This window comes from Bactrocera dorsalis, chromosome 3 (assembly GCF_023373825.1).
Source record: "Bactrocera dorsalis isolate Fly_Bdor chromosome 3, ASM2337382v1, whole genome shotgun sequence".
Taxonomy (NCBI): domain Eukaryota; kingdom Metazoa; phylum Arthropoda; class Insecta; order Diptera; family Tephritidae; genus Bactrocera; species Bactrocera dorsalis.
The window spans coordinates 44,361,221-44,386,744 of NC_064305.1; the positions used below are offsets into that span (position 1 = coordinate 44,361,221).

Below are 25,524 nucleotides of genomic sequence, written 5' to 3' on the forward strand. Positions count from 1 at the left end.
TATTTCCCGAAATGATAAATTCACTTTTACACTTTACACGTCTTTAGATGTTAAAATTATACTTTCTATAAGTTATATACACGTAATTAGTGATGTTGTTTAGTTAGTCAATGAGAGAAATTGATTTTTATGTTATTTTTATAAAAATATGAAAAACTTCACAATCACTTCACTTCAACGAAAAATGTCAAGGTTATGTTCGAAATTATGTTGTAAATTCGAATGGCCACTATTGATTCATGCCCTGATCGTTTTCGAATTATCGATACTCTCGATATTCGGGAATTGGCAAAAATGAGAAATACATAATAGGAAAATTTATAATTCATTATTATTGCAGAAAGAAGTAGAATTTGGACACAGAAGAATTTTGAACACCGGGGTTTTGGACCGACCAAGGATGTTATTTTTCGGGCGCTCGATCAGTCTCGAATATCGAGAGTATCGATATTTTAATTTATTTTTATTTTTCCAATTATTATTATTTTTCTATTATGTATTTCTCATTTTTACCAATTTTCTTTCAGACTCGAATATTGAGAATATCGATATTTTAATTTCTTTTTGTACATTCTTTTTTTTCACATAACGGCTGTTTGTAAGTCCTAAAACTAAAAGAGTCAGATATGGGGTTATATATACCAAAGTGATCAGGGTGACGAGTAGAGTTGAAATCCGGATGTCTGTCTGTCCGTCCGTCCGTCTGTCCGTCCGTCCGTGCAAGCTGTAACTTGAGTAAAAATTAAGATATCATGATGAAACTTGGTACACGTATTTCTTGGCTCCATACGTGGGCAAAATCGGCCCACTGCCACGCCCATAAAATGGCGGAAACCGAAAACCTATAAAGTGCCATAACTAAGCCATAAATAAAGATATTAAAGTGAAAATAGGCACAAAGGATCGTATTGGGAAGGGGCATATTTGGACGTAATTTTTTTGGAAAAATGGGCGTGGCCCCATCCCATACTAAGTTTTTTGTACATATTTCGGAAACTACTATAGCACTGATGTGCCATTTTGATACACTAATTCGTAGAACCTTCTGTATCTGCTATTACGTTTCACCTTCTCTCTCAAACCATTTTGAGGTTTCGATGAAACTACTTATGTCCGATATGCTTTTGGTGGAAATCCATTCAAGGGTTGGTGCTTGGTGGATTCCGAGTGTTTTGTGTCGGATCTGTGCTAGAGCTGGGCATTCGCAGAGAAAGTGGAAGATTGTTTCCTTGTTCCCTGCTACTCCGCAGCCACGGCAGATGTCGTTCTAGGGCATACTCATTTTGGATGCATGTTCCCCAAATGGCTGTTATTTTGTAAATACTTTTTCTTGACCTATTTAATAAGTCGATGGTTCTTTTCCTGTCATATGTTGGCCATAATTGTTTAGTTATGACGCATTGACGCCTGGAAGTGTCTATTGAAATCCAGCTTTGGGAGAATATAGTATGATTTATTAATAGTGAGCTTGTTTAGGATTACACTATGTCCGTGGTTCTGCTGATTCCAACCTCCCAATTCTTTTATTCTTATCGCCGCAATACAGCAGCTATTTGCTTTGTGAATAAAAATGTCCATTGGTAGTTGATGCAGGATCACATTGAGCGCATCAGTAGGACATGACCTAATTGCGCCCGTAACACCCGCACATGCTGCTCTTTGTATTCCATTTAATTTTCTAATGTTGTATTGTTTGTTTAGCGCTGGCCACCATACCAGAGCTCCATATGTAAGTATAGGTCTTATGACCGCCGTGTACATCCACATGATTATACTTGGTTTGAGGCCCCAATTCTTGTTGACGATTTTCTTACAAGTATAACTGTCAATGTGTTTTAAAGTGAATACCTGCCACTAGTAGACTTAAATCCACGGCACTCAAAAAGTACAACGGATCAAAATCAAAGCGTTGATCAACGCCCCAAAGCATAAGTGCATGCACAACACTATACCTTGGGAAACCAGAGCAAAGTGACGCCACACACTTATACTTTGGTTCCAATCGGTTCGGGTGAAAACCAAAGGAAAAACACCCTAGCCACCTTGGTCGGGTACGAGGCCTACCTAAACCTCTGCCGTACTTTGGGTCCGGCACCCGGCCGCAGTGCGACTCCACATTGGACAAAAGCCCTTCCTGCATTTAGGTCTAAACCACAGCCACCACGAATCTCCCCAAAGGGCCGAACCCAATGAGCAGATTGGAGCGAACTCCAAGGGCATTACTGCTCCCCGTGGTACCATGTTTTAGTCTTTGGTATGACCTGTAGACCACAGTGTTACCTGTGATCCACTGCCAGTCGGGGACCCTAAGAACTCCTAGGAATTCCTAAGGACCCGGCTGTATGATGTGTTGTTCGTCATTTCGTTTTTGTGTTTGTTATACAATCGCAAACCCATTTAAAGAATATGATAATCATTTCAATATAGCACTTTTCTGACACCTCATGACCATGCCGACATTCAATTAAACCAGACACGTGAATGTCGGACATAGTGCATTTGGATTTTAGTCGCCTTTTACGACAGGCATGCCTTACCGCGTGGATATTCTTTTCCCAACCACGCAGGGAACAATGGGATTTTAGTCGCCTTTTACGACAGGCATGCCTTACCGCGGGAATATTCTCTGTCCCCCTCCCCGCAGGGGGTTCTTACAAGTATAGTAGGCAATGTATGCTTTGTTTATTCTTTTTTCTATATTTATTTGCCAGGACAGTTTGGTGTCAATCTCCACCCCCAAGTATTTAGCTGTTGGGGATAGAGTGAGTGTTGTGCCATTTAGTACCGGAAGTTGAAACTGAGGTATTTTGGTTCTGCTTGTGAATAGCATCAGTTCTGTTTTGTTCGGGTTAACTCCTAGACCATTGTTTTTAGCCCATAGGTTTAACCTACGAAGTGCTCTTTCCATAATCTCGCTGACTGTTGAAGGAAACATACCTGATACCAACAACACTATATCGTCTGCATACGCTACTGCTTTCACTCCTCCACCGTTTCGTTGGAGGAGTACTTCGTTCAGCGCTACAACCCATAGAAGCGCCATTATTGTTCTTACGTGTAGATCTATTAACCTTTCTAGTACCTTCAGCATAAAGGAGGTAAGGCTTATAGGTCTAAAATCCTTGGCATTTTCGTGTGTTCTTCTGCTTGGTTTCGAAAGGAACACAACTTTACTCCTTTTCCAACTTCTTGGGATGTAAGATAGTTGAATGCTCGCTTTGTATACATTTTCAAGCCTTTGAACCATTGGTTCTACCAGTTTTTGCAGCATTATGGGCATAATCCCGTCAGGACCTGCCGATGAAGGTGTTTGCTGACTCCCGGGGAAGTGCGTTGTGATTAGTACCTCCAGAGACTGTTTTGCCGAGGAGGTCCAATCACTTCCTTCCGCCCTAATGTAGGCAGTATTAATGTGATCTTTGGATAGCATTTTACTCAGCCTAGCGGCTTCTCTGCAACTTTCTATCGATGTGCAGAAAGATCGCCATGAGTCGTTTTTAGCTTTCCTGACTGCTTTTTTGTATACCTTCATAATGTCTTTATATGGCTGCCAGATTTTGGTTCTAAAACTCTCATTGAAAGCTTTCCTTAGTTGTGTTCTCAAATTCTTGAGTTCACTGTTCCACCAAGGAAGGGACGTTCTCTTTTTCAAAACTGTTAGCGGAGTAGATTTATTAAAAATTGTTGTTAAGATTTTTTCCAACTTCTCTACTTCTAAATCTAGTTCCTCAGGATTTATGATACTCATATTGCCTCCCTTTTCGAGGCATTTTGTTGCTATACTGGTAAATTTTCCCCATGCCGTTCTTCTAGGGTTCCGGTATGTGAGAGGCGCACTGTACCTCTCGCGGATGCTGAAGAGTATCCAGGAGTGATCCGACATGGAAGGCTCATCGGATACCCTCCAGTTATCCACAACGAGACTGTCTGTGTCTGTTGATAGCGTGAGGTAAAGCACTTCCTTCCACCCCGGAAACCTATCCGAGCTTGGGAAAATAAAAGTTGGCTTATCGCCCTTGTTGCAAATACTTAGATTACTATTCAAAATGTACTGCAAGAGTGACTCACCTCTGGTGTTTATACTGGAGCTACCCCATACGGTGTGCCTTGCGTTTGCATCACACCCAATTAGGACATCCTCCTTCCTGTTCTCCGCTACTAGTATGGTGAGCGTGGCCGGTGGTATGTCTTCGTCATGGGCCAAGTAGGCCGAGACCAAGAAGAAGGGTTTTTCCTTCTGTTCCACCTTTACCACTGTGATATCTGCTGTGCTGTAATTAGGACAAAGAAATGCATTTATACGTTTATTGATAAGAATGCATGCCCTAGGTTTACCTATGTTCCGTGTGTAAAACAGGTTATAGTTGCTGCTGTTTAGCCCTTTTATGGAATCTTCATTGACCCAGGGCTCCTGTATTAGGCTGATGTCGATGCCCCTCTCGTTCACGAGGGTTGTCAGATTCGCTGTAGCACTCTTCGAGTGCTGCAGGTTAATCTGCACGCATCTTATGTTATTGTTATTGGGCATCTCGGGGTTCTTCAATGCCCACATTTCTTAGCAACCGGCTGGCGTCGTCGACCTCTTCCGTGTCGTCTGCGTCAGTTGCTTTGTCGCCTTGGAAGATTTTTAGTCTAGCCTTACGTATTCCGAAGCTGATTTTGTGGTCAGTCTTCTTCAGAGCCTCAATGGACTCATCGCAAATGGCCACTAGTACTGGCTTGCTTGCTTTATTTTGGTTTTCCTCCTTGATAAGCTGCCACTCATCTATACCAGGTATATATTTGTTCTGCAGCTTAATGCACCTCAGGAGTTTTTCGCCTGGCTCCTCTAGTGGGGGTAGCCAAATGCGAGCACGAGGTCTCTTGGGAATGTCTCTGGTGGGTATAAGCCTCAATTGGAGGCCTTCAAAGACGTTGCTAATTTTAGCAACACTGCCCGTCAAGAAATCCAGCGAGGCCTGGTCCGCGCACTTGATGACCCTGTAGCCCCTAAGGGTCTCAGAGGAGTCAAACTTCGGGTGAAGACCCGCAGGATTGTCGAGTATGATGCTAAGCTATGTACTGACGTCGATCTCCACCCATCTCTCCTATATAGTGCTCGGAGAGGAGGAATTTCCATCTATAATGGCCACCTGCAGGCTATCCCTGGCTACATCGCAGAAATGCCTTGCCGTTGTTGAGCTGCTGTGTTCGCCTTCACTCCTCCTCGGTTTTTTGGGCTGAGTTCCGGGTACTTCTGTGGTGGAGCGATTTCTTTTCTCAGATATATAGCTACGTCAACCAAACTCTGTAGAGTCGTTTCCTTCAGGCATTTCCATATACAGTTCAAAAATTGAAGAAATCGGATAATAACCACGCCCACCTCCCATACAAAGGTTATGTTGAAAATCACTAAAAGTGCGTTAACCGACTAACAAAAAACGTCAGATTCACTCAATTTTACGGAAGAAATGGCAGAAGGAAGCTACCACCTCTTCTTCCAATATAACATTATTTTGAATTCCATCTGATGCCTTCTCTGTATAATATATATGTATATTAGGAACCAATGATGATAGCGGAATAAAACTTTACACAAATACAAACTTTACAAATTGTCGTGATCGGACTATAACTTTTCAAGGTCCCTGATATCGAACACGAAGAACTCAGTGCCTAACCTAACCTAATTTTCCACCGAAAATATCGGTAATTTCTCAGAATTTATTTAATTTTACAGCAAAATAAAAAAATATGTAAATGACGGATAATGAAATCTCGATTATCACTTTATCATGCGAGAGTATAAAATTTTCGGTGACACCCGAACTTAGCCCTTCCTTACTTGTTATTTTTCGAATTAATAATATTTTTCTATTATATATCTCTCATTTTTTATCAATTCTTGTTTAGTCTCGAATAACGAGAGTATCGATATTTCGAACCCGATCACTGTTTGTATCACTAGTGTTCAATTGAATATTGAACAGTGATGCCATTTATGGCGTAAATATCGTGCAAAATCGCAATATTTTTTATTATTTTTATTGCAAAAAAACAGAAAAATAGATAACGCGCCATATACTCTCGTGCAAGTGCTTTAGGTTCGAAACATAAAGCGCTAATGTTTTTAAATTTAATAAAAATTATTTTTGTTTATGGCTCATTCAATTCCGAGTAAAATAAAACAAAAAATACTGGTTTTTTATTTTTGTTATATATTTTTTTGTTTTTTTTTCGAAAAATAACAAAAATTAACAATTCCAAGTTGGTCATCAGGTTGGCACACATCATTTTTTTTTCATTGTTGAAAAGTTTTTTAACCATGAAATTTTTATAAAGTGTTACATATAGTAATTTAAACATTTTTATACAAAAATTAATAATGTGTCGATCCTCCCTTGTTGAGAATTACCTCATAGATTCGATTGGAAAGCGATTCATATAATTTTCCAATATAATTAAGTGAAATGGTGGACCAAGCGTCATTGATGCCTTCAATTAGCTCCTATTTGTTGGAATATTGTTTCCCAGACTCGTAAACTTTACAAGCCAGCCATCTCCATACGTTTTCTATTATATTGATGTCGGGCGAATAAGGCGGCCACTGCATTAGACGGACATTTTGGTCGTCAATCCATGACTTAACCACCCGGGCAGTGTGGATCGGGGCATTGTCGTGTTGGAAAGTCCACGGCAGATTTCCGAACACGTTTTGGAAATGGGGAAAAGCTATTTCAAGTATGCTTTTATAAGTGTTTGCATTCATATTTGTAGTTAAAAACTGTAACTCGCACGTACCGTAATAGGAGATGGCGCCCCACACCATCACACCCCCCACCCTACTATGTATGAAGGCGATCCAACTGATGTTCCTCTTTGTGAAGATCATGGAAGTAGTAGTTGTATCCGTCCGGACCTTCCAAATTAAATTTTTTTTCATCCGAGAAGACAACGTAGCGCCAATCAGAATTCCGTGTCATGTGCTTCCTCGCAAAATTCAAGCGCACTTCCTTTCTAGCAACGGTTAGAAGGGGGTTTTTTCTTTAATTTCAGTTTTTTTAAATGTGGAGCACTACGTATCACTCTTTGAATTGTAGATAAGCTCGCTTTAAAATTAACATTTGCCCTAATCTTTGCGGTCGAGGCGTGAGAGTTTGAGGCTTCTCTCAAAATTGCTCTCTTATCAGCAGCGGAAATCACTCTGTTATTCCCTCCTTTGTTATTTTTGTCATAATTCAACTTATTGCTGAGGAATGCTGATATAACTTTACGACTTCTGCCCATTTTTTTGGATACTGAACTTATTGACAGCCTTGCTTCCTTGTAAGCTTCAATTTTAGATCTCTCCTCAACAGATAGCGATTTTCCTTTTCCTTTACCCATATAAAGCTAATAGTTTACTTTAGCAGTATAAAAAAATTGGTTGCAATACGCATTCAACTGTTGAAGATAAACTGAAAAGAATTTGCATGTGCTAACCTGATGACGCAAAAATACAACACACTTCTCCATCAAAAATAATATAAAATAGCAAAAACCAAATAACGGGATCTTTCTTTCACATGTTCTCTTTGCCAGTGATGGTGTATACGAAGATCAGAAAAATAGAGTAAAATAATTTTGCTGCATCTTAACAAAAACAACTACAAGAGCAATTATATAAAGCTGATAGGGGGTGTGCTAACCTGATGATGAGCAGTGTATATTCGTAAATTGGAATTAAAAACACGAATTTTAAGACATTTCCCGTGAAAATTGGTGTACGATTTCGGAAAAGCCGCTCTCCTGAACCTTTACCCAGAATTCTTATTATTTTGATAAATCCGACCAAGGGTTATTTTTTGAAGCGCGGAGGCACGATTCCGATTACTTTGCGGAGTGGTAAAAAAACCGAATTTCAGTATAAATGGGGTATATGCGGATAGGGGAGCTTCTCCAGAGGAGGAATATCCAAAAATAATATTGAAATAACTTATATTTTTCAAGTTATAATATTGAGTTGTGAAAACTTTTTCCATATACACATCGCTCATTTGCTGCAAGACCGGCATAAATCAAAAAACGTGATTTTTGAGTTAATGCTGCAGAATTGTTCGTTATATCATACTTCATGTTGAGTGAAAAATTCATATGAATACCTCTTATATGCTCCGCTTGAGAAGAGGTGTAAGGTTGGAGTCACCGTGTAAGGTTGTAGTCCGTTGAAAACTTTAAACGCGTTTTCTGGAGAATCGATTTTTTTGACTTATGCCGGTCTTCCAGCAAATGAGCGATATGTATATGTATAATATGCGATTTATGTTCAATAAAGACAAATAAGTAAAAATCTATGATAATATTGTAAAATTTATATCATATCGGGGTGACTGAAGTACTTTCGCGTAGTACTCCTTTAAAAAGATAATCCTGATCGAGCCAATACCCGGGGTAACCTAAACATTTTATTTTTTAATACGTAATATTATTATATAATATTACCTACTTGTTTATTAAATTTGAGTAAGAAAAAATCCATATGTTTGAAAAGATTGTTTATACTCATTTTAATTTGAAATATAATTTATAGACACACTTGTTTTTATTAGAACTAAGACTGCTAAATAAAGCCAGAGGAATTATATTAAAATAGAGAAATTCATATTGCTCATATTTGCTTATTATTATAGCAGCGCTCCATTTCCCCATAATTGTTAGCACATAAATGAAGCTCATTACGAGTGTATAAAGTGATATTTAAAATAGAAACTTTTTACTTATAAAACCTGCAAAAAGTGTAAATTGTGAATTTGTTTAAATGCTTATAGTATAATTATATTAACATGAAGAGAAACCTATGCATAAGGTGTAATAAATGTAGAGAAATAGCTTGTAGAAATGTTTGAATTTTGGGAATTTTCGAACTTTAAAGTTGAATATCTCGATAATGAAGTGCTTGCGGTACCTACGCAGAAACGAGGACTCCGCGAAAGTACTTAAGTCACCTCCGGTATTGGCTCGGCCGAGGTCATTTTTTAGTGCAGAAAGAAGTACTGCACGAATCATATCAGGAGGTACCTTCAGATCGCGGCGCCAAAGAAATCGGAATTGGGCCTATTTCCGGTTTTAATTAAGTAATGAGACTGATTCCATAAAAACCGTATATTTGAAAATTATTCTACAACTCTGCCATCCCCTTCAAAGTAGTCCCGCATTTTTCATGCTTCATAACATTTCTGGAACGCTTCGGCAGCGATGTCTGCGAGTACCCTCGTCACGGCCGCCTGGATGTCCGTAATGGACTCAAAATGGGTTACTTTGACCACCGATTTTGTTTTTTTTTTGCTCTCATAGGTGTGCTCCAACCGCTTATAGAAGCTTTCTAAAACCCTAAATTTCACTTAAGATATGGCTCACACTGCCTAATGAGATGCGTAGAGCCTCTACTACGAGTAAATCTCTTCCAGTCAATCGACGATCTTCCAAAATATATCATGTATTTTGGCTTTTATTTCTAGTGTTGATACGCTTTTTGGACGTCCTTTACGTAGATCCTCTTTAAGGCTTGTTCGACTACGTTTAAATTCAGCAACTCATCTTTATACTGTTCTAATTGTAGGTGTACAATCATTATACACTATTAAAATTCGTTCGTGATTTTCTCTTAGTTCTCCACCTTCCAAAAATAAGAATTTTATTACTGAACGATATTATATTTTTTCCATTGTAAAAACTACTGTGACATGGCGACACTAAATGTCTTGTAAACAAAGAATGAATTGGCAGATTGAATTGGAACTTCACATACGTTCAAATGAATGGACTATCCTATCCCTATCTTATCGAACGATAAAACTTATTGAACAACCTGGTATGTATTTGCAACTTATATACAACATCGTGGCAGCGCAGCTCTCCAAGCGCTCATAGAAGATATTTTTGATTACATTGTCCTTTTGTTTGTTTTGCATTCTCACTTTAGCTCGTTTTCAAACGGATGATCTTTGGCTACCCACAGGATACTTGGTCTAAGACCGGAAGTGGTGAACTGCTTAAGTTCAGTTGTTGTTGTGATTGTAGCGGTTATCTAATCCAAATTTCGACGATAAGGCTGAAGTTAGTTGTCATGTTAAATGAGTGGAATTCATAGGCATGCAAAGAGGCGGTTAGGGTTATGCGCTATCTCATTCGAATTGTCTATATGTCCAACTAGCCTCATACTTCTCTGATCATTTGACAGGTAGGAATGCCAAAGATCGTGTTGTGCGTTGAAGTTACGAAATGTTTTGAATTGGCAGGGCTCAGAACATCTCAGCAGCAGTTTGGCTTGGTTTCTTGGACAGTTATCGATATGATGCCTTCCTTTCTCACAGAATCGAATATCTGATCGATCTTGCTCTGGAGTCTGTTGCAATTGAATCTCTTGCAATTCTTTGATCGCGGTAAAAAAGTAGTTGCCCTGGGAGTAAGAGAGTCGTATACAGGTAGAGGTTGTTGCAGTTGCAGTACCCGATGTGCGATTGTCGCACGATGGTGTTGTTTGTTAGGCAATGCAACGGTAAGTAGTTGCGGGAGCAGACTTCTACAGTAAGGGTCAACGTACGAAAACTCCATTCCACACGTTGGATTACCACAAGCCTGAGCAGGAGATGCATCTTACCGATGTAATGTTTCAACATATTTCGTTCTGACACAAGGAACAGGATTTGTGAAGAGGCAGATAATGCCTAATGATCCTCATACAAAGATTAAAAAGAAAGTGTTGACAGGAACGGATGAGACTGGGAGTCATGCTGCTGTGCAGCGAAAACGGCACAGTGGGTCGAAGCAGTTTGCATAAAACCTAGAGCAAAAATTTTTAAATTTTTAATACAAAATATTTTATTATAATTTTTTGCGATTCGAAAAATACACATTTTACAAAGGTTTTGTAAATTATTCAAAAGAGAATATATAAAACCTTACCCTTACGGCGATGACAGCAAAACTTATAGGATCATCAAAAGTAAATATTAATTCTTTAAAATAAAAATAAAACATAAATTGAACGAAGAAAATCCAAAAAAGGGAAATTGTGATTTTGGCAGACGTTTTTATAAAAAAATTAAAATTTTGGTGATTTGTTTTTTTTCGTCTTTTAATAGCTGTACCTGAAGCGTGGACGGGTCCTCAGCCGTACTTTTCTTGGAATTAAAAAAGAAAAGCAAAATTTCTCGCAAATGTCGAGAATTCGGCTCAAAAAGTGACATTTTCAGTTGAGAATAAGTTTGGGATGCAAACAGATCTCTACAAATATTTTGTTGGGTTAATGTTGACACAAATTGAAATAAAACGATTTAATCGACCAGTGCTTGACCCTAGAGACATCTAGAAGCTAGAGTGCCCAAATTATTTTTATTTGTTTTCTATTTTTACTAAAATATAACGGCGAGTGCATTGACGGTGACTTTTGTCTGTAAGACATATGTATGTACTTTAAGGAAAGTATTGTTGTTTTTGTAAATAAGGCAAAACATAAAACATTTTATTTTGGCACCAAATACATTCAATTTAATTGCAGTTTGTAAAAAGAATGCTAAAATTTGTGGTGTATATATTTTCTGGTTTTATTTGCCTTTTAAACATTGTAATGGTCATAAGACGGTGACTTTTGTCCATCAGTGTATGTGGTATAATCTTTTTTTATTTTTGTCGTCTTTGGCAAAGATTTTTGAAGTGTTAGTGGATATTGAAATGTGTATAAAACTCACCTTGTAGGCCACTCACACTTTTAATTAAAAGGAAATGCACTAATTTCACAGATCGTTATAAACCTTTTATTTGAAAATTCACTTTAGAGTTGTTACAAACTTAGTTTTAAACAGTGGTTTAAACCTTTAAATATATATGTATATTATTTATACATATAACATATGTATATAATGATGCATGTTATGAAAATTGGTTTAAATATAAAATGAAAACTTTAACTATATAAATGCGGGTAGCGAACGGGAACCGGGATGCTGAGAGGCTGCGAAAAGCGATGTTGCTTGGACGACGTCGTATCAACGAAAGGTGCGCGACCTGCTTTCTCTATTCCTTTTGTTCTAATTAGATTGCAGTAAGTCATCGCGTTTGGGTGCATGTGCGTGTATGTGTGTTAATGTGTGGTTTTCTCTCGCGTGATGAGGTGAATAAATTGATGTAGATGTGATGCGACGTCGCTACTCATTTAGCCATCCCGGCCCCCCTAGGCGAGTATTTAGCCTAGAAGCCGCTGTAGCTGCTGGAGCGTTGCTACCACGCTGCTGAGACCTGTTGACCGGCGGGATTGCGGCCTAAGCTGATGGCGTCGTGTTGATGTTGCCCGGTTATGGCGCCAAGGACGGGATTCTGCTGCAGAGGGTCCGCGGCGGCGGTATGCCGTCACAGGAGTCCTTTGGGAACGCCTGACGTTACCACTGGTGCGAGGAGCCGGTGGGCGCCGGGAGTCGCGTCTGGGAATGCGATGCAGCATCGTATGATGAGCCCGCACACAGATTTGGCAACGATTAGGTGATGGGCACTCCTGAGTTGCGTGGGAAGTTGCCAGACAATTCAGGCAATACCCGTGCGCCTGTGCCACCTGCTGGCGTTGCATCGGCGGCATGCCTTTGAATATACCGCAGTGCGATAGCCGATGAGGGCGGCGGCATAATGGACAACGAATTAGTTGCAAATTCGCTGGTAATGCTGGCGTGCTTTGACGCGGAGCCGTTGTCGCGGTGGAGCCTGTTGTTGTTCGAGGCGCTGCCGGTGCAGTGTTGGTCCGGGGTGCTGCTATTGGGGCAGCTTCAGCGCGAGGGGCGGAAATTGCCGAACGCATGGTTGGCGTTGACGATGATGCCATGTCCACGTCCATATTACTCTGTGAGAGAAATTATGATATTAGAAATGTATTGTGAAATTTACAATAATATGGACTTTTGTGCCACGATATGTGGCATGAATAGGATGTCTTTTTTTATCAGACATTTATGTTAAGTCTTTGTGTCATTAATGTTATTCGAGGTTTCGATTTGGTAAGCGGTTATATGTTTTAACGATTTATTGATTTATTATTGCGGTTTCGGTTTTACGTTTCTTTATCTTCGGCGGTTGGTAGAAAGCATAATTTTACGAGCGGTCTGGTTAGTGTTCCGGTTTGAGTGCGGAGATCAACTACTCGAACATGACCGTCGGAACCGTAATGAAGTTGTTTTATGCGGCCGAGTCGCCATTCCGTAGAAGGGAGACAATCATCTTGTATAAGGACGCAGTCTCCAAGCTTTGGTGCCTTTTCTTGAGTTTTCCACCGGTATCTCTTGTAAAGGTCCTTTATGTAGTCTTCCTTCCATCGGCGGCTGAAATCATGATGGAGGATTTTAATTCGCTCCCATCTGTTCGATAAGGATAGCGACTCCACGCCTGGCTCAGGTATGGCCAGAATGGGTGCTCCTTTGGGAAAATGCCCTGGGGTTAAGGCTGTGAAGTCGGAGGGATCTTGCGAGAGTGGTGAGATAGGTCTAGAGTTTAGTACGGCTTCGATACGAGTGAGTAATGTAGTAAACTCCTCATAATTGAATTTATGGTTACCAGCCGTTTTCTTTAAATGGGACTAAAAGCTCTTTACTGCTGATTCCCAGAGTCCGCCCATGTGTGGAGAACATGGGGGTATGAATTGCCAATTGATCCCTTGGGGTGCATATTTTCTGACAATTTCGGGGGATACTTCTTTCATGAATTGTAAAAACTCCTTTTCGTGGCTCTTTGAGCTCCGACAAAGTTTTTTCCATTGTCGCTCATAATTTTTAAAGGAAATCCGCGCCGTCCGACAAAGCGGGCAAATGCTGCAAGAAAAGCCGCAGTAGTCAGATCCGAACATAGCTCGAGGTGTACTGCCTTTGTTGTAAAACATACAAAGACAGCCACATACCCTTTTCTAAATGAGGAAGACCTTAGCATTGAGGCCTTTATCTGGAAAGGTCCAGCAAAATCAACCCTAGTGATGGTAAAGGGTAAAGCGTAGTTGCAGCGTTCAGGTGGTAGGGCTGCCATGATCTGCGTACGCATCTTGTGCTTGTACATAGTACACTGTTTACACATGAAATGGTTCTTTTAATTTGTGGCTTTAGTCGCGGTACATAAAACTCTTGCCGGACCATTTGTTGCATCAAGCGATGCTCACCATGCATTGTAAGCTGGTGGAGATATATTAGAAATAAGTAGGCAAAACGGGATTTCTCTGGGATAATGATGGGATGTCGTTCATTGTAACTAAGGCTGGAGTTGGCTAGTCTTCCATTTGCCCGTAGTAATCCCTTAGCGTCCAGGAATGGGTTTAACACGAGAAGTGAGCTTCCCTTTTCGAGAGGTCGCTTTTCAAGCAACTTTGATTTCTCTTTGCTGAAATAGCGAGTTTGTGTATACAAGATTAGACTGACCTTGGCATGTTGCAAGTCGGAATATGTTAGTTGTATGTCAGGATCGTTTGATATCCTTTTCACCTTTTGTTTAAGTTTATGGATGAATTTGTGCATATAAGCGACTACCCTTAGTGCTCGAGGAAATGAGGAAAATCTTTGGAGAATATCATCCTCTTCTGGAGTGATATGAAAATTTTCTATTTTCCGACTTTCCGGAGGTATGATATTCCGAGCAGGAGACTTTGGCCAGAATTCTTGTGATTCTGTTAGCCATGTGGGACCGTTCCACCAGAGTGTAGTGCTGGTGAGGTGAAGTGGTTTGCAACCTCTTGTCCCCAGATCCGCCGGGTTATCTGCACTTGCAACATGTTGCCATTTTGCTGAGCCAACTAAGTCTAAGATTTGTGATATGCGATTCGATACATATGTCTTCCAAGTATAGGGTGGTTTTTCCAACCATGCTAGAACTATTTCTGAGTCTGACCAGAGATACATTTTGTGATCGTTTAATTTTAGATGGGTTTGAACTATTGAAATTAATTTTGCTAACAGAAGAGCACCATTTAGTTCAAGCCGTGGCAGGCTTAGTGTCTTCAAAGGTGCAACTTTGGCTTTGGCTACCAAAAGATGTGAAGTTATTTTGCTATCATACTGAGTGCGTATGTAGACTGTTGCGCAATAAGCCTTTTCAGAGGCATCACAGAAACCGTGTAATTCTGTGTTAATGTTAGGGGTGAAATTTACCCATCGAGGGATTCGAATTTCTGATATAGTATGTAGATTATTAGCAAATTGAACCCATTTTGTTAAACGTAAAGGTTTTACCTGTTCATCCCATTCAGTGCCATCTTGCCACAATTCTTGAATGAGAATTTTAGCTTGAATCATTATTGGCGAAAGCCATCCTGCGGGGTCGAACAGTTTTGCCACCGAGGAAAGGATTTGTCGTTTTGTAATGGCGGACATTGCAGATATTGACTCAATTGTATATGAGAATTGATCTGTTATCGCATTCCATTGAATCCCTAGTGTTTTTGTTGTACTAGCTTTTTCGAATTTGAGGAAGTCAGTATCTAATAAGTCTTCCTTTCTTATATCTTTGATTATTTCGGGATGATTTGAGGTTATTTTCTTTAGGGGAAAACCTGCTGAATTTAGTGCTTTGATCACTTGAGATAATGATTCGCACGCTATTGGTATACTGTGGCTACCTGATAAAATGTCATCCACATATGTTTGAGTTTGCAACACAGAAGTTGCTAAAGGTAAATTTGTTTCACAAGTTTTTGCAACTTCATGTAACGTCCTAATGGCTAAATAGGGTGCGCAGTTGATGCCAAAGGTAACTGTTTTAAGTTTGTAGTCTCTAATTGGACTATTAATTGAATTGCGGAAGACTATGCGTTGGAAATCCTGGTCATCTTCATGCACCAGAATTTGCCTATACATTTTCTCAACATCCCCGTTAAAAACGTATTTAAACATGCGCCAATTTAGTATTAGCAACATGAGATCAGGTTGTAATGTTGGCCCTGTGTATAATACATCATTGAGTGATTTGCCTGAGCTCGTACACTTTGAGGCATTGAACACCACTCGAACTTTTGTTGTGATTTTTTCCGGTTATATTACCCCATGATGTGGAAGGTAAAAAGATAAATATCTACCTTTGGATATCTTTTCATATGGTACGGTTTCTTCCATATGATTGAGGTCAAGATATTCCTCCATCACATTATCATATGCTGATTTTAGCTCATTTTTCTTCGTCAGGCTTTTTTCCATGCTTAGGAATTGCTGGACTGCTGAGATTCTAGAGTGGCCTAGAGCTATAGTTTCTGGAAAGGTGGATTTGAATGGCAGTCGCACAACATAACTTCGCATGCCTGGTCTTCTTCTGAAAGTTTGGTACTCTGGGGTACTTCTTCCACTTCCCAGAATTTTTTAAGTTCATTATTTAAGTATTCGTTTGTGATATCTTCCACTTGTGTTGTGAAAGAATTTATTTTCTCAGTGACTTGGCCACTTATAATCCACCCAAAGATTGCATTTTGGGCTAACAATTTATTGGAGATTTTCTCTATACCTTCAAGAATTATTTGAGGTATTAAGTCACTGCCTAATAAGATGTCGATTTGTGATGGGGTATGACAGTTGGGATATGCTAACTTGAGATGTGAGCATTTTTCCCAATGTATTTTATTTACTTCATAGCTTGGAAGCAAATTTGTAAGTTGCGGTAGAACGATGGCTTGTGCATCTATTCGTATATCCGCATTTGGAGAAACTATGGTGATTGGGCATATTTTATTAGAATTTTGAACAATTCTTCCCCATTCCCGAAATTTGAAAATTGGAATGTTTTATTGGCAATTTTAGCCGATTTTGAACCTTTGATGATATGAAGGATCTTTGAGAGCCTTGATCTATTAACGCTCTTAGTTTGAATAAATCACCTTTATGTTCAATGGTGATGACCGCAGTGGGTAAAAATATTTTGCTTTCATTTTCTGAATGAAGCGCTTGAATTTTTGCTGCTTTAGAGCAACATGGTTGTTCTTCCCTTTTTTCGGGATTTGAGGTTTCGTGATTACTTGATGTAGTTGTAGCGACTAGCCCCGTGGTTTTTTGAAATGGATTTTTCTTCGCATTTTGAAAATTGGTAACATGAAGCAATGAGTGATGTCTTCGTTGACAGTATACACAATTGAATTTGCTTTCACAGTCTTTTGTCATATGAGAATTCGACAGACAGTTTATGCAAAGTTTGTGTTGACGGACCAGATTGTTTCTATCTGAAACGGATAGTTTTTTGAATCTCTCGCAAGATCTTAATTTATGACCTCCCTTACAGAGTTCACACAATGATTGCCATTGACTACTTTGATTTGACACGAATGTGTGACTTTTATTGACGTGTTTATTATATTGTATGTTATTACTGGCTTGGGGTTTGAACACGTTTTTACTTGAGTCAATTTGATGACTTTTTGGCTTTATAGTTTTTTTGTCTATTCGCTCAGCTATCTCGTATTGAGCAGTGAGGAATGTTTTCATCTGTTGCCAGGTGGGCATTATTTTTCTTTCCACTAGAGATTGTTCCCATCGTAGTAGAGCAGCATCAGGCAGTGTTTCTGCGCAAATGGTTACTATAATAGGGTCCCACGATTCTGTGGAGACATTTTGTGTTTATAGCACTGATAGACAATTTGTCACTGTGGAGTGTAAGTTTTGAAATTCCTGGCTAGTTTCTTGTTGGATTTTTGGCAAATGCAATAAAGTTTTTATTGGGTTTTCTATCATAACCCTTTCATTTTCGTACCTTTCAACAAGTGCTTCCCAAGCCAGTTTAAAATTTTCGTCATTTAAAGCGAATTGCTTGACGATACTGCCTGCTTCCCCTTTTGTTTTATACCTGAGATGGTATAGCTTTTGTGCTTGTGAAAGTTTAGGATGGTTTATATAAACAGCAGTGAACATGTCCCGGAAGGACGGCCACTGGTCATAACATCCATTGAAAACTTCAGTATCACAAGCTGGTACCTTTAGGTACATGCCTTTATCTAGGTCTTCTTTTTGTGTTGTAACTACTCTGGGAGGGAGAGTAGTGGCTCTACTTGGCCTTACTAAACTTATTTGTTCAGTTATCATTCCCTTTGTCAACTCGTACTGATCTCGGCAGTTATCACACTTGGCTGTCGCCGAAGCTTTTGTGTTTTCTGGGAGTTCTGCGTCGTCAGTATCTAGTACTGTATCGTACGCTGCCAGAAGGCGTGCCCATAGACTGTTAACACTTTCTAATTTTATATTTAAAACTGATTCCGTAATGTCAGTAATAGGGGAAGCTTGAAACCTTGTGCAATATCTTATAAAGCTATCACTTTCAGTGATAAATTTCGATATTATATGATCTTTTGATCTCTTTTGCTTCGCACCGTGCTTAGAGCGTGTAGCTTCTGCAGGTGTGCTTTGTTTATCGTCGTCAGCCATTTTTGGAATGGTAAGAAACTGACCTGATTTAGATTCTTTTGAATCTGTGCTCATTTAGAATAAATAAGAATTTAGAATTAAAATTTGATGAGATATTTCTGATAAATACCGAAAACCGAAAACTCTTTTAAGTAAATAAGAGTTGTTATTCCCGTAAATTTACTAAAATACGCGTAAATTGTTTTTGTTAACCGCACTATTGTATTTAAATTGTATTTAAATAGTTGCGATTTTATATTTATTTTTATATATTTTATATTACGGATTTATCCGTATGTCCTTGTATATAAGTACTCGTACAGACGGTATACGAGGTCAATAACCTTTGTACATATATGTGCCCGCTATGTGCGTATTGACGTGCATATGCTGTACTAAATTTCAATAAATATTTAATCCCGCTTGTTTTTGTAATACAAAGAACAAGGAGATATTGTTAAATTATATTTGCCTATACGGGCTTAGAGTACGTACTATATAAGTACATATGTACTAATTTATTTGTCGTTAATAAGACTTTATTATTTATTATTTTTTTTTGTTAAAATTCCGCACCGCTTATTTTTTGTAATTAGCTATTATCGCAGCTTCTAATAATTTAAAATTTGTTATAGTTTTTTTTTTTTTTCGGATATACCCCCTAAATCAGGGTATGTAGCGTATGCAAAATGAATACCAATTATATGTATACAGTACGTATATCATATAAGTATATACATATGTGCTTATATTTGCGCGATCAGAATTTAGCGCGAAAAGAAAATGAACAATGTGCAGGTCATTAACCTCTGCCATTGCGGATTAGCAGGTATATGCTTCAATATATTAATGTTAATATATATTAATATTAATATTAATTTGTTTGTATGAGTTTGTAAGTACAGATTTATGTTTGTTGCATTTATGTATTTTAAGTATGCTTTGGGTAAGTGCATATGTAAATATGTATGTTTGTATTTGTTCTCGCATTGGAAATTTTGCTTTTATGCCTTTCGCTTACCTATTTTATGCAATCCTGCTTACTGTTTGAAGAAACAGAAGGGGTATTGCTAGGAAGATTTGCAAGTAAATGCTTGAATATAATATGTTTGTTTTGTTGTAGTGGGTGTGTTTGTATACACAAGGGTAAGCTCTGAAGGCAGTAAATGATTTCCTTTGTATTTATAAAAATATATGGATGATATATTTTTTCAACTGTATTTTGTTTCCGTTTAGAAATTGATCAAACGGATTATATACATAGGTTTTATATTTGATAAAACCGTATGATATCATACATATTTACATATGGGTATAAAAAATGGAACGACTTACTTTGTCTCGCCTCAAGGGGGTTTTGGGGAGAATATAGTACATATATGTATGTATTTCTTAATTTTAGGAATGTTATCCGCTTTCGGTTTCCGCCTGTGTTTAGTGTTCTCCTATTTCCTCCTGTGTTTAATGTTCCTTTCCTAGTTTCCTCCTTTGTTTAGTGTCCTCTTGCTCCCGTTTCCTCCTTTGTTGAGTATGTATGCATGTAGGTATGCGTTCGTTGTTATGTTGGTTTTTTTTTTTTTTTAATTATATCGCGCCCGATTTAAGTTATAAATTTGCTTCTTTTTTTTTTGTTAGACCGCGCCCGATTTGTTTTATAATTTTTGCTTTTTTTATTTTTAGACCGCGCCCGATTTATGTTTGACACTTTGTGTGTTATCTGTTATTATTATTAATAATAGTCACAGCACTTGAAAATTTTATATGAAATTTGTAATTTTAGTAAATTATTATTATTTTCCTAAAATTTTGTTTCAAAAACGTATTAATAATCTATTTTTATTATATTTGTTTTGTGGTGGCCTAGACGCAGCAATTAAAGTTTGTAAATTTTTATTTTTTGATTATATATGTATGTATATATACGTATTTTTATGCTTTTTGCACTGCACTTTTATTAATTTGGTTAATATTTTTATCTTTTTCATATATGTACATGTACTTTTTCTAGCGCAGTATATTATATATACATGCATGCATATGTGTACAAGTATGTACTATATTTTTGCTTTTTTTTTTTTTTCTTTCACTGCACTTGCTGCTATCCAAAACCGGTTTTTGTGTATGTTCTTTGTTGTTTGCACTTTCTCACAGGTTAAAACTTTTATTAACTTTTTTTTTTTTTCGAAATCTTTTTTTTTTTATTTTTATTTTATTTTACTTTATTAGCCACAGTGCCTTTCTTTATGGCTCGAAGGACCATGTATAAAACTCACCTTGTAGGCCACTCACACTTTTAATTAAAAGGAAATGCACTAATTTCACAGATCGTTATAAACCTTTTATTTGAAAATTCACTTTAGAGTTGTTACAAACTTAGTTTTAAACAGTGGTTTAAACCTTTAAATATATATGTATATTATTTATACATATAACATATGTATATAATGATGCAAGTTATGAAAATTGGTTTAAATATAAAATGAAAACTTTAACTATATAAATGCGGGTAGCGAACGGGAACCGGGATGCTGAGAGGCTGCGAAAAGCGATGTTGCTTGGACGACGTCGTATCAACGAAAGGTGCGCGACCTGCTTTCTCTATTCCTTTTGTTCTAATTAGATTGCAGTAAGTCATCGCGTTTGGGTGCATGTGCGTGTATGTGTGTTAATGTGTGATTTTCTCTCGCGTGATGAGGTGAATAAATTGATGTAGATGTGATGCGACGTCGCTACTCATTTAGCCAAAATGAAAAATATAAAAGTAAATTTCCGGGGAAACTTTAGTATACCATCACACGATTTCAGGGTTAAAAGTGGTATGGTTGGATAGGGCTGATGCTCCAGATTAAGAAAATATATATTATATTAATAATATATTATAGCCACCGCAAACTTATAGTTTTCGAGATATTTGCATTTAAAGTTGAAAATTTCGCAAATTTAATTCCGCAATTTCTCGATTTATGGTAACTTTTTCTTTCATATTATGCACTTTCACAACACTTCACTGCAATATATATACATATTTATTACTTAGATATTTGCTTAAAATAAGCATTTTATTTTTTGCACAAATTTCATTACATGCACAATAACATAAGTGTTCCGTATTGTCAAATAATAAGTGTTACCATATCCCAAACGATAGAAAACAATAAAAATAAATAAAAAAAAAAACTCAAATGCAGGAAAAAAATAAACCAGACCGATCCAACACCGGGGTGTGTTAGGTGTTTTTTTTTTTTTTGAGTAAAATTCCTTTTTGCGTCGGCGACTTTCGGCCGCGCTTCAAAAAAAAAAATAACTGTGGCCAATCCAACACCGGGATGTATCAGGTTTTTTTCGAGTGAAACTCCTTTTTTGCTTTTAACTCATGATATAGCAAGAAAAGGGATAATGAATTATGTGTTTGAGGTATAAGCCTAATTTTTATTCATTTTTATTCGTTTAATATATGTATGTGTATTTATGGCAACACTTATTATCTGTCAACACGGAACACTTTTGTTATTGTGCATCTAATATATATTATTAATCCGGAGAACTTTATCCGTAGGGGATGCTATGCTTTAGTTAAATGTCAAAGTAAATAGAATCAGTTGAGCTTTCTGTTATAAAATATAGGGTTAAGAATATAATATAATTCGTCCCTTTCGTTGATTTTATAATTTTCGTTTTTTATAGGAGAGTGCTACTCACAGTACAGCTATCGAAGACTGGGAATTGCCAAATCGGTATGCGCGTAAACCTATTGACCATGTTGAAATGGAATATATTAATAACGGTGGAGTTATTTAAAGTGTTTCGTAAAAATATAAAACTTGATATATTTGTCATGAAGACAGAAGCGTTTGCATATTTTTATTAATAAATAAATAAAAGAATGCAGTTTCGAAGTCGTATTAAATTTTTGTATTATATGAAAAATTGGTTGACATGTGATTCGAATACTTTGAACATATGTATGTAGTTTTGTTATTTACGCTAATAACACAAGGGATGTATTATATAAATATACTCGTATACTTTATTGATTTTTATATCTAATTCTGCATATGTACTTATTGATTTATCTAAATTTCACTTAATTAATAACTTAATAAAAAATATTTTAATCATCATGGACAAGTAAAACATATGTAAGTTAGCACAGGTAACCAAACATCCGGCAAAAATATCACTTGCACCGAATTCGCTGTCGCGCGTCTGCAACTTTACACGTTAATAAGAACTCAATACCGCATTAAGTATGCATCCGGCCATTATGCTGATCGAACACTTTTAGCGTTGCGCGTGACAACAACAAATTAAACGCAAGACAGCAAAGAATTGGGTAAACAGTTGCTAGTGTAAGCAACTAAAAAGTCACGCGGCCAATAACGTGCAGCAACTAAACTTAGAGCAAAGTAGTGTAGGTATTTAGACGCTAACGTCGCTCTTATGTAACTAGTTATTTCAACTCTTCCGCTGAGACCGGCTGCCCTTGGGATTACCAAGGGAAATAAAATTTTCTAAAAACAAATTCTAAAGGAATTGTATTACTTGTATGTTCGCTATTTTTTTTTCAGTATAAAACTTGGTTGTACTACTACTATTCTTATATTCTTTATTTCATTCAGTGCATTAATAAGAAAAGGTTCTTGTCTTCTACGTTTTTGTTATTTGGCGGAAAAGAAAATTAAGATCTTAAGTACAAGTAATATTTTGGTATGTGATTAACAGATCTCAGTATACATATCTATATTTTTATAGAAATGTTGCCGATATTTTAATTGATAAGGATATGTAGTATATGACGCTAGTCTCAATGCAATATTGGTACCCTTTAGAACATTTATGTATATTATATTTGATTTGGGGAATAAAATTTGTGTTGCCGAAACGTTCAGAATGTTGGAAAGGGCCTTCAGTGATAATTATTTGTGGAGAGCAAGTGTTTTTAATTGGTATTATTCAAAGTGGGTCGAAAACCGAAGGATCAGTGAAATTAAAATTAAAGATCATAAGAAAGGAGAAAGCACGATTGGTTCCGAAATCTCTACATAGTCCTGGAGTGATGCGTACGACCCGGAAACAGACGACCTGAAGTCAAGGTTATGTTGAGAGTTTTCTTCGATTATCGAGTTGTGGTTCACTCCGAATTCCTTCTGACGGGCCAATTTACCAACAAGGAATAATATTTGAGTGTTGTGCGTCATTTGCACTAAACTATTCGTAACAGGTAAGAATGGGTATATATACGAGGTGTGTTCAAAAAGTATCGCGAATTTTGTGTTTTTTCAAAAATTATTTATTTATTCATGAATGTCTATTTTGTCCCCTTCAAAGTAATCCCCATAAGATATTATACACTTGTGCCAACGGTTTTTCCAATCTTCGAAGCACTTCAAATATCATTTTTTTATCTTCTTCAGCTCCTCCTTCGATGCTGTCTTTATCTCTTCAAGAGAAGCGTAACGTCGTCCTTTCATGGGCCTCTTCAGTTTAGGGAAAAAGAAAAAGTCACAGGGGGCTAGATCTGGGGAATACGGTGGCTGCGGCATCATTAGTGTGTTGTTTTTGGCCAAAAGCCGAGTCAACAACAGCGCGCCAGTCATTTCTTCTCTTCGCTACGTGGCGCCAGTTGGATATTCCAAGCGAAGCCAGGTCCTTCTCCACTTGGTCCTTCCAACGGAGTGGAGGTCTTCCTCTTCCTCTGCTTCCCGCGGCGGGTACTGCGTCGAATACTTTCAGAGCTGGAGTGTTTTCATCCATCCGGACAACATGACCTAGCCAGCGTAGCCGCTGTCTTTTAATTCGCTGAACTATGTCAATGTCGTCGACGAGAGTCGCCTTGTCTGAAACCTCGTTTGGTATCGAACGGCTCGGAGAGGTCCTTCCCGATCCTGACGGAGCTTTTGGTCCCGCTCAACGTCAGTTTACACAGCCGTATTAGTTTTGCGGGGATACCAAATTCAGACATCGCGGCATAAAGGCAGCTCCTTTTCGTGCTGTCGAAAGCAGCTTTGAAATCGACGAATAGGTGGTGAGTGTCGATTCTCCTTTCACGGGTCTTTTCCAAGATTTGGCGCATGGTGAATATGTGGTCGGTTGTTGATTTACCAGGTCTGAAGCCACACTGATAAGGTCCAATCAGTTTGTTGACGGTGGGCTTTAATCTTTCACACAATACGCTCGACAGAACCTTATATGCGATGTTGAGGAGGCTTATCCCACGGTAGTTGGCGCAGATTGTGGGGTCTCCTTTTTTATGGATTGGGCATAGCACACTTAAATTCCAATCGTTGGGCATGCTCTCATCCGACCATATTTTGCAAAGAAGCTGATGCATGCTCCTTATCAGTTCTTCGCCGCCGTGTTTGAATAGCTCGGCCGGCAATCCGTCTGCCCCTGCCGCTTTGTTGTTCTTCAGGCGGGCAACTGCTATTCGAACTTCGTCATGGTCGGGCAATGGAACGTCTGCTCCATCGTCATCGATTGGGGTATCGGGTTCGCCTTCTCCTGGTGCTATGTGTTCACTGCCATTCAGCAGGCTGGAGAAGTGTTCCCTCCATAATCTAAGTATGCTCTGGGCATCGGTGGCTAGATCACCTTTGGGGGTTCTACAGGAGTATGCTCCGGTCTTGAAACCTTCTGTAAGTCGCCGCATTTTTTCATAGAATTTTCGAGCATTACCCCTGTCGGCCAGCTTATCAAGCTGTTCGTACTCACGCATTTCGGCCTCTTTCTTCTTCTGTCTGCAAATGCGTCTTGCTTCTCTCTTCAACTCTCGGTATCTATCCCATCCCGCATGTATTGTGGTCGATGGTAACGTTGCGAGGTAGGCAGCCTGTTTTCTCTCCGCTGCGACACGGCATTCGTCGTCGTACCAGCTGTTCTTTTGCACTTTCCGAAAACCAATGGTTTCGGTTGCAGCTGTACGTAAGGAGTTTGAAATGCCGTCCCACAGTTCCCTTATACCGAGTTGTTGACGAGTGCTCTCAGAGAGCAGGAGTGCAAGTCGAGTAGAGAATCGTTCGGCTGTATGTTGTGATTGCAGCTTCTCGACGTCGAACCTTCCTTGTGTTTGTTGGCGTGCGATTTTTGCTGCACAGAGGCGGGTGCGAATCTTAGCTGCAACAATATAGTGGTCCGAGTTGATGTTAGGACCACGGAGCGCACGCACATCTAA

General features: G+C 38.4%; 2 protein-coding genes across 3 annotated transcripts in view; one reads left to right on the forward strand and one right to left on the reverse strand.

The window, feature by feature from the left end:
- The window catches only part of LOC125777197 (uncharacterized), a 41,408-nt gene extending 18,606 nt beyond the window's left edge, over nt 1-22,802 (forward strand). Inside the window, exon 2 of the mRNA XM_049451481.1 lies at nt 22,038-22,802. Within this exon, the coding sequence (XP_049307438.1) occupies nt 22,038-22,151 (114 nt within the window). The 3' untranslated portion in view covers nt 22,152-22,802. The remainder of the gene's footprint in view (nt 1-22,037) is intronic.
- Nucleotides 12,203-20,767, reverse strand: LOC125777166 (uncharacterized). Of its 2 annotated transcripts, none has more exons than XM_049451432.1 (2): nt 19,689-20,767; nt 12,203-12,847 (listed from the first exon to the last, which is right to left on the reverse strand). In XM_049451432.1, the coding sequence occupies exons 1-2, from the start codon at nt 19,728-19,730 to the stop codon at nt 12,203-12,205; spliced, it is 687 nt and encodes a 228-aa protein (XP_049307389.1). In that variant the 5' UTR covers nt 19,731-20,767. The 2 variants fall into 2 exon arrangements, with proteins under 2 accessions (XP_049307389.1, XP_049307390.1); XM_049451433.1 differs by having other exon boundaries at nt 20,627-20,758.
- Nucleotides 22,803-25,524: the final 2,722 nt, after the last annotated feature.

Bases quoted from the DNA above. Each gene is read 5' to 3' on its own strand.
- LOC125777166 (XM_049451432.1), bottom strand. From the start codon at position 19,730: ATGTACTATATTCTCCCCAAAACCCCCTTGAGGCGAGACAAA. The intron at 12,848-19,688 runs GTAAGTCGTTCC...TTTCTCTCACAG, and splicing joins CCCCCTTGAGGCGAGACAAA to AGTAATATGGACGTGGACAT.